This window comes from Numida meleagris, chromosome 1, assembly GCF_002078875.1.
Source record: "Numida meleagris isolate 19003 breed g44 Domestic line chromosome 1, NumMel1.0, whole genome shotgun sequence".
Lineage (NCBI taxonomy): Eukaryota > Metazoa > Chordata > Aves > Galliformes > Numididae > Numida > Numida meleagris.
Window position 1 is genome coordinate 89,790,412 of NC_034409.1, and position 12,314 is coordinate 89,802,725.

The window sequence follows — 12,314 nt, forward strand, 5'->3', positions numbered from 1 at the left end:
TTTTGGCCCTCACTGATATCTGCTATTTGGAAGCTCATCTTCATGAGAATGCTCATCGTTAGTGTTAGGCTGATAAGCAATGCAGAAAATAATTCTACAGCACAACAGATTCAATCACTTCATTTTCTTGCCTAAAGCACACTCTGATTTCTTCGACTGTTTGGCTCTGTGGGTGGAACAGGCATTTCAGTATATATTGCGACGTTCATTACAGGGAGTTCTTCCGTGCTAGAGATATTAACATCTTTGTTATTACTGCCAGTTCTCTCCTCCCCCGTACCAAGCGGTCGTTTGAGCTAAACTTCCTTGTAAGGACAGACTCCTAGCAGTAGTATTTTCCTCCTCAAAGAGAAGATCTCTTCAGAGGTCAGTTCATTCTGCTTTCTCAGAATTCTGCCTCCCCCACATTCCTTCGACAGCCATTACTAAAGATGTCAAAACCACCTGCAAAAATTCATGGAAATTCTAGAAATGAATGTCATCATCACCTCTTCGCAATCATTAACAACTCAAAGGCCGTGTTTGAGTTAAGAAGTTTTATGCAAGAAAAGATGCTTAACACTGAATACAAAATCGGTTTGACATAGCTTATTTTTTAAACATCATCCTCTTTCTTTTCATCAACTGTCAATTAAAGATCACAATTTAAAAAGTCATCCCAAATACTTCTAAAAGCCTTATAAAAACATTCATAAAGTGCCACCCACAAAAGCGCCTAAACAAGAATCTGAGAGAAGTACCTATTAGGATGTTAATTTACTTAATTGCTGCTGAGGACAAAGCTGTCAAACAGCAGCAATCATTTGCGAACCTGTCAATTTAACAGCCATCCAACCCAGCAGAAATACAGTTCCACAGACATGGCCGGCACAGAGGATGGCTGGGCCTGCGACATATACGCAGAAGCATCCAACTCTGTGTCGCAGGGGTTTAAAAGAAATAGCTACCACCACCTCAACCCAAGAAAACTGCCAAGAGGGAGATGTGGATTCTGAGGGAGCGATCATGCCAGGCTATGGCCTTACAACGGAGGCAAAATCCAGACAACTTGTACAGAAAATAGATTTTAGGACAAAAATCACACCCCTCTAAGAATAGCAAAAGAAGGCACTGATCCTTGGAACGTCTCTGTGTTCTCCCTCCTGGTCTTGAACGTACCGTACGGTAAGCGCCTTTCTTTCCTCATCCCCGAAAGAGGGGCTGAGAACAGCCACTCCACGCAGTGAACCTGCGCTAGTTCATTCAGTGCAGGTTGAGTACCTAGACAGCTCTCACAAACCGATTTACCCAGAAGGGGTCAGGCTCTGAGGGCTCTCTGACCCCCAGTTCACACCCCATACGAGGTGTCCAGCTGTCTTTCCAGCACCAGGTAGCAGCCCATGGTCCACGTGGCCAACTACTCTGTATGGTGCTTTTGGTGGCGCACCAGCTGGGGCTGGAAACGAAAGCTTGCTCCGCACTGGCTGCAGTGGTACGGCTGCTCGCCCGTGTGGATGCGGGTGTGCTTGATGAGGTTGGAGTTGCCACTGAAGCCCCGGCCGCACTGGCTGCATTTGTAAGGCTTCTCGCCAGTGTGGGTACGAGCGTGGTTAATGAGGTCGGAGCTCTGCCCAAAGCGTTTGCCACACTGACCGCAAGAGTAAGGCCGGACACCACTGTGGGCTTGCTGGTGCTGGAGGAGGTGGGAATGCTGGCTGAAGCTTTTCCCACAGGCTGGGCACTTGTAGGGCCGCTCGCCTGTGTGCATACGCTGGTGTTTGATGCAGGTGGAGCTGTCGCTGAAGATCTTCCCACACTCGCTGCACATGTAGGGTTTGAGTCCGGTGTGGATGCGCTGGTGCTTCAGGAGGTTGGAGCTCTGGCTGAAGCTCTTTCCGCACTCTGCACAGCTGTAGGGTTTCTGGCCCGTATGGACCCGCCGGTGCTGGATGAGGTGGGAGCTCTGGCTGAAACCCTTGCCACACTCCCCACACAGGAACGGGCGCTCCCCGGTGTGCATTCGCTGGTGCTGGATGAGGTGGATGCTCCGGCTGAAGCCCTTGCCACACTCAGAGCAGATGGTGGGCCGCTCTGCCCGAGGGGCTCGCCGTGGGCCTGCTGCCACCCTTCTCTCTTGCCTTTTCACCAGGCTGATAGCAGAGCAAGGCAGCTTAGCCTCCTCTGCCTCCCTGTGGTCACCTCGCCGTGCCTCTGTGGAACCACACTGACTTCCACGGCCATTCCCCAGCTGTTCCTCTCCCGCCGTGGATCCTGGTGCCAACAAGTCCTGCTGATCCGTGCTTGTGAAGTGATTCAGAAAGGGACCGACCTCAACACCTGGAAAAAATGTACAACTAATTGTTGTAATCACTAATTGTAATTACTGCTGGGAGACAAGCATGGCAGAGAACAGGCGAGCTCTTCTCCCAGAGAGTATGGTCTGCACTGTGTAGGAGAAGCAGTTACAGGGAAGAACTGGGAACAAATGGAAAACTAGTTGTGGGAATGCAACCTCACCAAGCGACCCAAAGCAGATGTACCACAAACAGCAGAGCCAAGGGCTGTGCCATAGGCCTTTCCTTGCCCCCAGGAAATCGTCACATTCTGTCTTAATACTCTGTCTTTCATACAGACTCTTAACAGCACACTGACAAGGGTACGTGCTCTGCCTGCACCGACAGGGGAAGAGCAAGTCTCAAATCAAGCTGGATGACAGAAAGTAGTTTAAAGAACACTGCAGAAGCTCAAAGAGCTTTTTGCTTTGTCTGTGTTTATAAACTCATCTTATTCCTCACCCACGTGCATCTCCTCCGAGGCCTCATGATCTTGATCTTCTCCTTGGTCCATCTGGGCAGGTTATGTCAGGTTCACCAATCAGGAATCCTCCTTACAAAAGCAAACAAAATCAAAATCTTAGTTGAATATTCAGCAATAGTGTCACGTAATATGCCTTAAAATCTACTCCCCCTGCTGAATACAGGGAACAGATGGAGAAACTGCATAAATGAATGGCAACATCTGAGCAACAAACATTTATGGGCATCCTGTACACTAGTGAGGTACCTGGTGTCAGATAGGTTTTATTTTCTTATAGGAGATTCAAGGTTGCCTCTCTTCTGATGAGCAGTACGTCAGGAGATACACCAGACATGCTGGACTCACAATTGGTTGACAGCAATAATAGCTATAGGTTTAAGGAAAAAGCATAACTCAGCCACATCTACATGCATAGTTGAATTGGAGACATTTCTGTAACAAGGACAAACACAAGACTAACTACTGTCCTAAAATTATTTTAAATGGAAAATGACTCTCTAGTCATCAAAGCATGATTTTCTTACTTGCTATCTCAATTCTTTTTTCTCCTCCAAGGAGAGACTCTTAGGCTGAGGCAGCTAAACCCATAGAACACGCAATACGATGTCATGTCTACCCCTCCTGGATTCTGGCAGATCCCTGCTTGGCATTCCTACTAAACTCCAGCAATTGCCACAAATGCAGTTATTGGGCAGCTTGATCTCACAAATGCCGCCAGCACAAAAGACCATGATATTTCCTTTAGAATTTACTATTTTAGCATAAAAACCAGCCAACCAGCAAGTAGCAGCAGTTAGCATCAAGAGGGTAGGCAGTGGCAGTTGCTGCAGAAAAAAATGGAGGAGAACAGAGAAAATACAACGGTAAGAAGAAAATCCCACTTTATTTCAACAAGGAAGAATCAAAGGTGGCAAGGGGATGATACCAGCTGGGTGAATCTAGGACTGGAGACTGATATGCATCACAGCATATCAAAGATGAGACCACTTCTAGGAATATTTTTAAAGCATTTAAGACATTACGTTTGGGTTTTTTACTCTCCTTTTAATCTTTAGTTACCTAAATGCCAGTTAGCATCCCTTCAGAAACTCTCCCTGAACTATGCTTCAAACTACCAATCCTTGTTTACGTATGGCTGAGCCATAGGAAAAGTACACCTCTGGACAACGATTCAGCTGCAATTGGCTAACTGGACAGATGGATTCTGGTGCAAACAAACACCACAAAGTGATCGGTGCTTTGTTGTGGACCGCTTCATCCATCACCGACAGCTATTTAAAGAAAGGTAAAAAGGAGTAAGAGATCAGATGGTGTCAGAATTAAGGAGATAACTCAGATGAGGGGAATGGCTTTGGACTTCAGACACCAGTCTTGAAGTCTTTGATTCTGCGTGGCAAAGTTGGACAGAAAGAAAGGGAGCAAGCGAAAGACTTACTGAACTACAGAATGATGAAGAAAGAAAAGGGAAAAGGGAAAGGAAAAGAAGCTGAATGCCTACTTTAAATATTTGCTGAATGCTGATGGGGACCATCTCTGCAGATGCACCCTTTCAGGCTGTCCTGAGCCAACATACAAAGTTAGGTTGCTTTCGGCAGCCTTACAGCTCTCAGAACTTTGCCGCTAATGAGAACCTCTGTTGCAGCAGGTTGATAGTAGGGGCCAACACAGCTACTGACACGCTGCAATGTGTACCAGATGGCCTGTTCCACCTGAAAGCAGGAGAACCCAAAGCCCCACCCACACACAGGCCTTTGCCCAAAGCAGCTAACCACAAACAGCAGGGTTTTCCTGTGAAGGCTGTACAAGCGGGATCTGCAGAGAAGCAGAACCCTTGGCACTTCAGAGGTGGTGCCAGCATCTTGATAAACGTCCGACCACAACCACTGGGGCAAGCCTCAAAGCACGCAGACAAGGCAGAAGGAAGAGTTCACTTCTGACCCTGCAAAGACTTCCTGACAGACGGCTGCTGTGCTCAGATTTGCTATAGCAGCTCAGCAAAAAGCAGACAGTCCTTATACACTGACAGGCTAGCCTGAAGTAAGGAAAGCATTTCTTCCTTTCCTGTGTTCAGTCCTGTTTCTGTGGAAGGAGGAGATGGACCTCATCAACAGAGGAGACAGTCTTTCAGGGACCAACAATTCACTGTCTTTACCTCAGCTGTTTGCTGATGGCTCTTCATTTTCTCTCCTGACCACTCAGCTCCATAGTCGTCCTGTGGCTGCGTCGCGCTGTGGAGGCTGTGGGAGTCATCCCAGCGTAGAGCTCCATCTCTCAGGCTCATCGGGGTCCTGCAGTCTGCTCCTGAAGTGCTGTTGCTGGCTGAGCGTTCTCTGCATGGTCATCCCGGGCACAAAGGCACAAAGCTGCCATTCAGAACAAGGTGTGAATACCCCACGCTGGAAGGGGCCCCACAAGAATTACCGAGTCCAACTCTGGACTCCACACAGGACCACCCAAATTCCAAACCCTATGTCTGAAAGCGGTGTCCAAGCACTCCCTGAACACCGGTACGTGGGGTCGTGCCCACAGCCCTGGGCAGCCTGTGCCCTGTCCCTGACGTACAGCGATGCCGTCCGTGAAGCGCGGGCTGATGCGCTGGGACGGGCAGGAGGATGGGGCAGGCCACTGCCACGGCACCCAGACAGGGGTGCGCAGGACAAGAGGGAGCCGTGGAGCTTTGGGGAACGGGAGCAGAGTACGAGGCTGCCTGTGTGCAACAGGGATCGGAAGCGGCGGGTGGAAACTGGGCAAGGAGATGCTTCTGCCTAAGGCAGGTGAAAAGGGATGGGACGGGGGAACCGCGTTACAAGCAAGGCACGCGAGCACACAGGGACGGCGGCTGAAGCGGAGAGAGGAGTACAAAAAGGACAGCCGGCCCTCCCCTTCTCCTTTCTGTCTCTTCTCCGGGCAGGTCCTTCCTCCACGGTGCCGACAGACAAAGGCTCTGCCGGAGCTTCCTACCCGGGCTGCCCTCTCCCGGCCCAGCGCTCCGCTGCCGCCCCGAGCCAGCCGCCCCGCGCCTACCTGCAGGACGCCCGCTGCCGCCCGGCGCCGCCCCGCTTCCTGCTCCGCGGGCAAAGGGCGCTTCCTGGGCGGGGCGGCGCGGCCTGGAGCCGTTCGGGAAGGGATGGAGGGAGGGAGCCGTGCTCGGCGCTGAGGGAAGCGGGCTGCGAGGTGGGGGAGTTCTCCCCGTTTGGAGCTGCCTAGGGCCCCATCCAGCCCGGCCTTGAGCGCCTCCAGGGGTGGGGCATCCACAGCTTCTCTGGGCATTGAGGATTGAGCTGTGTCCGGAGACTCCCTCGAGAGCACAGAACACAACCGCCGGTGACAGCGAGCTGTTGCAGCGCTCCTGGTGTGCATTTGGGCAGCACCAGGCCACTTCCAAGCACGGCCCGGGGGGGACATTCCGTCCCGCGGTAGAAAGTCTGACCCCTGGGCTGCAGCTCAAGCCCTCCTGGGACAAGCTGTCAGGGGTCACAGTGAGTCCGCCCCTGTTCTTGCCGTGCTGACCTCAGTGTATTGCCCTCTTATTCCATTTTATTTCCATTTGGGTTTCCCTGCTACCTTACCATGGAACCTGGAGTGGGCCTGGTCAAAGAGGTAGGCCCCCTGTGCCCATGAGCAGAAACCTTAGTGACAGTGTGCCCTAAATAGTATGGAAATTGCAGTGACAGGGAAATGAATAGAGTTCATTTCTGTGGTGCTGAGGCTTTGTTAGGTTTAAGCATCAATTTGTGTTACGACTTTCTGTTGGGGAGGTTGTGTTTGACATACAAGCTCTTTAGGCTTGCAGTCTGTGCTTTCACTGTGTCGGAACAGATGGAGAAATGGCCATTGACAAAATAAGTTTGGAATACTGAAATAAAGTGAATAGGGTCAGGTTGGATGTAGGAAAAAATTATTCTCAGGAAGAGTGGTGAGGTGTTGGAACTGGCTGCCCAGGGAGGCGGTAGAATCACCATCCCTGGAGGCATTCAGGAAACATGGAGGTGTGGGAGAAGGACACAGTTTAGTGGGCACGGTGGGGATAAGTTGATGGTTGGACCAGATGATCTTAGGGGTCTTTTCTAACCTAATGATTCTATGACTCTGTAGCCCCATCAGTCTGTAAAACAGTACGACTGTCAGATGCATTGCTGCATCCTTGACATGTTTGCTGCAAAGCACATCTGCTTAGGAATGTGGAAGGCAGAAGGTCAGTATGTTTGCAGTCAAAGTACAAATGTATAGAGAAGAAAGAAAGAGGAAAGTATCCTGCACATGAAACTATAGTACTGTCTGTGGCTTAAATACTGATGTGAGGGACCATTAGGCTGACGCATCAGGCTGCTGTCCAGCATCAGTGAATACAACCACTGAATTCATTTCCAAATACATGTTGAGAAAAAGGTGATTGGAAACCCTTGGTTTCAATCTACCATGGACAAATGCCATCTGACCACCATGGCTGCCTGCTATCCAGACATGACTGGTGGCATGGATGAAGAGAGAGCAGGGATGTAGTACACCTTCTTTCTAATAAGGCTTCTGATGGCCTACTGTATCCCACAGCGTTCTCCTTTGGAAACTGAGAGACAGGCTGAAAACTTACTGATCCTCCAAGCTCAGCCAACAGCTTGATGTCTAGTTCATGACCCATAATAGCCAGTGTTTGGTAATGACTTTTCTTGTCAGCAGCTTGGATGATGAGACAGAATGCATCCTCGGCCAATTTGCAGGTGATATTGAAATGGGTGGGAGTTGAGATATTTATACAGTAAAGCTTCAGTTCCAGGGGACCCTGAAAAACCTGTAGATCGAGCCAACAGAGACTTAATGTAGTTTAGCAAGGAGAAGACCAAAGTTCCTCACACATGCCAGAATGACAATGTGCATCAGAAGTGGCTGTCTGAGTGACTGCCGTGCTGAACAGGACCTGGACACCAAGCAGAAAACAGCCCAGTATGCTCCAATTACAAACAGGGCAGCCTGCATAGTGGGCTACATCAGGAAAAGCATGGCTGGCAGATCAAGAGAGGTTACACATGCTGTTCAGATCTGGTGGGGCCACACCTGTAATACTGTGTCCAGCTTTGGGCCCTCCGATTCAATAAGGATATGGAAGAACTGGAGAGGGTTCCCAAGGTGCTTAGGAGCCTAGGACACGTGAACAGTGAGCAGAAGCAAACTATTCTGCTTAGAGGGAAATGATAAAGGCAAGTTTGATTTAAAAATTCAGGCTGGACACTGAGAAGTACTAATTCGTTGTGAGGGCAGTGTTTGAGAGGAACAGGCTACCTTACAGCTTGCTAGTTTTCCATTCTTGGAGGCTTTCAGAATTTGGCTAGACAAACCCGTGGCAGACCTGTTCTAGTGCTGGTGGTTGTTCTGCTTTGAGCAGGAGGCTGGACTCCAGAGATCTCTTCCAATCAGCATTTCAGTGATTCTACAAGTAACCATGCAAGTATTGTCCTGCAGACAACTCAATAATTACAAATTGATAACTGGGGAGAAATCTTTCCAAGCAAGTTTGGCTGTCTTAAAAATGTGGAAAGCAATGAAATGCCCAAAGTGAGTAATGTAGTCATATTTCATGGAAAGGAGAAACCAAGTGTCTCCAGGGTGATAAAAATGGTAAGCTGGCATTTATGAATTCACTATTAAAATGCAACTGCCTGAATCTAGACAGATGCTTTTGAAAAACTTCCCGCATTTCAAAATAACTATTTGTTCAGAAACACTGCCATGTCAAGTCTTGGCTCCATTTATTTGCTACTGCAGAGCAACTTCATTTGGCTAATGACTTGGAAGTACCCTTTTCTTTTGTTTTGACAAAGCTGATATATTGTTTTTTATAGGTTCAATGCATTTAGTGTTAAAAATGCTTATTTATTTATTTATATGTCTTTAAAACAACCTAAAGAGCTGAAATGACCAAAGATGTGTGTCTAATGAAGAGTCTGTTGGAGGAAAGCAATGAAATCTGATGAGAATTACAGTCGATAAGGAGAAGCGCTACACAGGGGAATAATTAAGTTTCTACTTTGCTGTTAGTTCTAGCAAACTCTCAGCTTTACCATTCTCTCGGCACTGTAGTGCATGAACGAATCCCCTATCTTCCAACAGTCTTTATAGTAATTACTTTACGTTTAGCTAAACTGCCATCTGAATAGAAGGGAGGATGGTCTTAAAGACATTTGAGTGACTGTGGCTACCCACTGAAGATTGTTTCTTAAACTTAGGTATTGATCAACCATTTTCACCTGCACAGAACAAGCTTTTGGTGCAGAGTGATGTATTAATCACTCAAATGTAGAGCACTGTCACTCTGCACAGCTGCTAAAAGAGAAATAAACAGTAAGGCCAGTTTGCTGTCTTGTTCTTCTTTGAACACATTTGGCAGAGAACACAACTGTAAATATTTTAGCTTTAAAACAGAGACACAGTTTTCCATAGCCTAGAAAAGATTGCTTGTTAAAACCATGGAAAGCATAGTGCCTTCCCAGAGGACATTGCCATCCCTTGGTTTGGATTGGAAATACCAAAGCTCCCCCCTCACTCCCCCAGCTGTTTCTGATATGGGAACTACAAAATCGCCAAATAGCTGAGGTTGGAAGGCACTCCTGGAGGATCACCTGGTGCACCCCTCTGCTCAAGCTGCCCTGGGTCACATCCAGTTGGGTTCTGAATATCAGTGCATCTCCATTACATACATCTGTGTTACATTTCATGGGAGGTGGAAAAAAAAAAAAAACAAGACAGGAAGCAAACTACCACCAAATTAATTAGAAAAATTGGAAAGCAGGCAATTGCTATGTCAATGCTAAAATGCAGCTACCTGAATCTGTATTTGCTCATGGATAAACAAGCAAACTTCCAAACAGTGCAGCAACATTACTGTGTTGTGTTCCATTTGTGTTAGTGCTGAAGAGCAACTCCGTCGTGTTTCAAAGATATAAATTCTTTAGACTACAACACTTGTCAGTTTTCTGGAAGGACTGCATCTTGAGGAGTTCATACATGTCTTGGTGATATGTACCCAATAAAACTCATTTGTTGAAGGAATGACTTGATCTCAGTTGCTGATTGCTTCATTACCCATTACCTTGATTTATTGCTTTGGCAGTGCTCTTAGAAAACCAAATAGGGGTTAAGGAACAGACACCAAAAAAACAAATAAACAAAAACAACGCTAGCAACAAAACAAAAAAAACCACCCCACCAAAACAAAGCAAAAAAAACCCCTGAAAATGGACTGGGAAACTACACTGAGAAGTCTTTCAACAGATACTGAATTCTACGTATGCTATCTGCAGGAGACATTCCGTTTACATAGTTTGCAAATTAAACAGTTGAAATTGTTTGGTGGAGTCACCATCCCTGGAGGTATTCAAGAACCGTGTGGATGTGGCACTGAGTGACATGGTCAGTGGGCATGGTGGGGATGGGTTGGTGGTTGGATTGGGTGATCTTCCTGGTCTTTTCCAACCCTAATGATTCTATGATTTTACGTTGCTTTGCAGTCCATTTCCCTGTTCCAGAGGAATGGGATGTTCCCTTTCATAAGGTGACAGCAGGTGATATTTCTCAGTGGTAGCAAAGTGCTTTCTAAGGGTTCATCTGATCATTTTAATCCATCTCATGGATGTAGCAAGTTCTGTGCTCTTTTGTTTTCAGCTTTCCCTTAATACCTGTAACTGAAGAGTGAGGAGTAACTTATGTCCCTCCACCCTCCAATATCTAGGAATAACTGAGAATTTCCAAGGTACTGTTACAAAGGACTTGTTACCCAACCAAAAGAACAACAGATGCAGAGTGTGTGTCGGGACATAGGTTAGATACGTAGAAAACCTTCAAGAAAATCCATACTGAGCAGCTGAAGTGAGGTGAGAGGAAGTGGCAGATATGTGTTCATTTCCCAGCAGTTTTTGAGGAGGTCTTGGGGTACTGCTGATGAACTCCTGTGTCGGGAGGGCTATCAGGCATTCAAAAGCATTGGGAAGGCAGCTGGGATGCATCAAGTAAAAGGTCTTGTACAGCAGTGAGAGAATTGAAGGGGAACCACCAGTGCGGCAGTTATCACTTAAGCTTGTATTTCACCAGGGCAAAGGTGCGAATTGTTTGTGCAGCTGTGACTGTGCTTTGCTCTTTTTTTTTTCTAGTTAGATAAATGTTCCAGGGTGTGCTGAGAATTTTGCTTTCAAATATCTGGAGAATAACATATCTGTGTACTGGAGGGGGCAGCCTTTCCCTGTTTCTTCCCTCAGGCAGCCTGGTCTTGAATTACTTCAGTGTCAGTGACGGCTGATCCAGAAATTGAACTATATTAACATGGCTATTTGTTTAAATATGCATTTTGTAGCCCTCATTGGGGTAATTGCCTCATGCAAAATAAAAGATAGCAGCCCCAGGTCCCATGGCAGCTTAATTTCAATTGGAACCGATTGCTTGACAAGGTGCAAGTGAATCTGCGTACCTGAAATTGCACACACATGCCTTATCTGCCTGAAGGTAATGATATGCAAATTATTTGGGCTTCAGTGGTCTATGGGCGCTGAGAAGCAGTAATTCGCAAAGGAGACTTTCAACAGTTCAAGTGGTGATGAGAACACTGGCAGCTAGTGCCCAGGGAAGGCTGTATGCAAGCTGTCAGAGGTGGGCCAGAGTCACTCAGCTGGTTTCCTGTGTGCCTTTTCTAATTACAATGATTGCCTGAGGGCCTACCAAGCCAGATGTAAAACAAAAACTTAAGTAGGGCTGCACATGGGTATGTGCACAAATACTTGTGTATGCACACCCCTCTTCATCTTAGCGCAAGAATTATGAAGGGCACACTAAAGCTTACAGGACCAGTGTGACTAATGGTGCAAGTCAACACCTTTCCACTTTGAACCTAGTGAATGAATTCATTAAGCCTTGCTGCTGTTTTGGGCTGTGTAAAGACTCAGCCAATTACTGACTGCCTGACTGAAGTGTTGCTCTTCTTTCATCTAGCAAGGAATGTCACCAGTTTAGTGCGTTGGGAAGGAAGGAAGAGGAAGTTTGCAAGTAAACCTGTAGTAGGGTGAAAGGGTACCCTTTGGGCCTGCATGGCTCGTGGAGCTCATTAGGATGGGCTGAGTGTAGATTACTGTACCCAGATTGGTACTGGGGAGGGTGCTCCTGAAGCAGCACGCTGTTCATCTTCGCTATGGTTAAAGAGGGTAATTGTTGGTGTAGCTGCTCTGCTCCAGGGGTTGTTTGAAGTTGAATGATATTGGCTTCATACGGTACTGACAGACTCCAGCTACTTCTCTGGATTTATTAAATCACCCTGTTCATTTATATCTCTTTGGTGCAGTACTGTTTAGATTTCTTGTATATGATGGCTTTTTGTGCTTACTGCTTCTTGTTGTTGGTTTGAATGTTTTCTTGTTGAAAGAAGCTAGTTTGTGGTTTTTGTCCTTTTCTTTTGAATGTGCCATCGTAAATTCTTAGTCTTCAGAGTGCTGTAGTGTCCACAGTGTGTGTACTTGCTGAAACAAGGCAGTAAAGATGAC

At 47.1% G+C, this 12,314-nt stretch overlaps 1 protein-coding gene across 3 annotated transcripts; it reads right to left on the reverse strand.

Moving 5' to 3' along the window:
- Positions 522 to 9,987, reverse strand: LOC110401285 (zinc finger protein 239-like). Of its 3 annotated transcripts, none has more exons than XM_021402217.1 (4): positions 5,821 to 5,910; positions 4,949 to 5,159; positions 2,775 to 2,865; positions 522 to 2,316 (listed from the first exon to the last, which is right to left on the reverse strand). In XM_021402217.1, exons 3-4 carry the CDS (start codon positions 2,824 to 2,826, stop codon positions 1,397 to 1,399), a joined length of 972 nt encoding a protein of 323 aa, XP_021257892.1. In that variant the 5' UTR covers positions 2,827 to 2,865; positions 4,949 to 5,159; positions 5,821 to 5,910; the 3' UTR covers positions 522 to 1,396. The 3 variants fall into 3 exon arrangements, 2 of the variants coding, with proteins under 2 accessions (XP_021257892.1, XP_021257901.1); XM_021402226.1 differs by lacking the exon at positions 5,821 to 5,910 and adding an exon at positions 5,758 to 5,813; XR_002440321.1 differs by having other exon boundaries at positions 2,178 to 2,316; positions 2,779 to 2,865; positions 4,949 to 9,987.

Coding starts and splice junctions, on each gene's coding strand:
- LOC110401285 (XM_021402217.1), bottom strand. CDS start 2,826: ATGGACCAAGGAGAAGATCAAGATCATGAGGCCTCGGAGGAGATGCAC. Junction 2,317..2,774: donor CTCGGAGGAGATGCACGTGG/GTGAGGAATAAG, acceptor CATTTTTTCCAG/GTGTTGAGGTCGGTCCCTTT.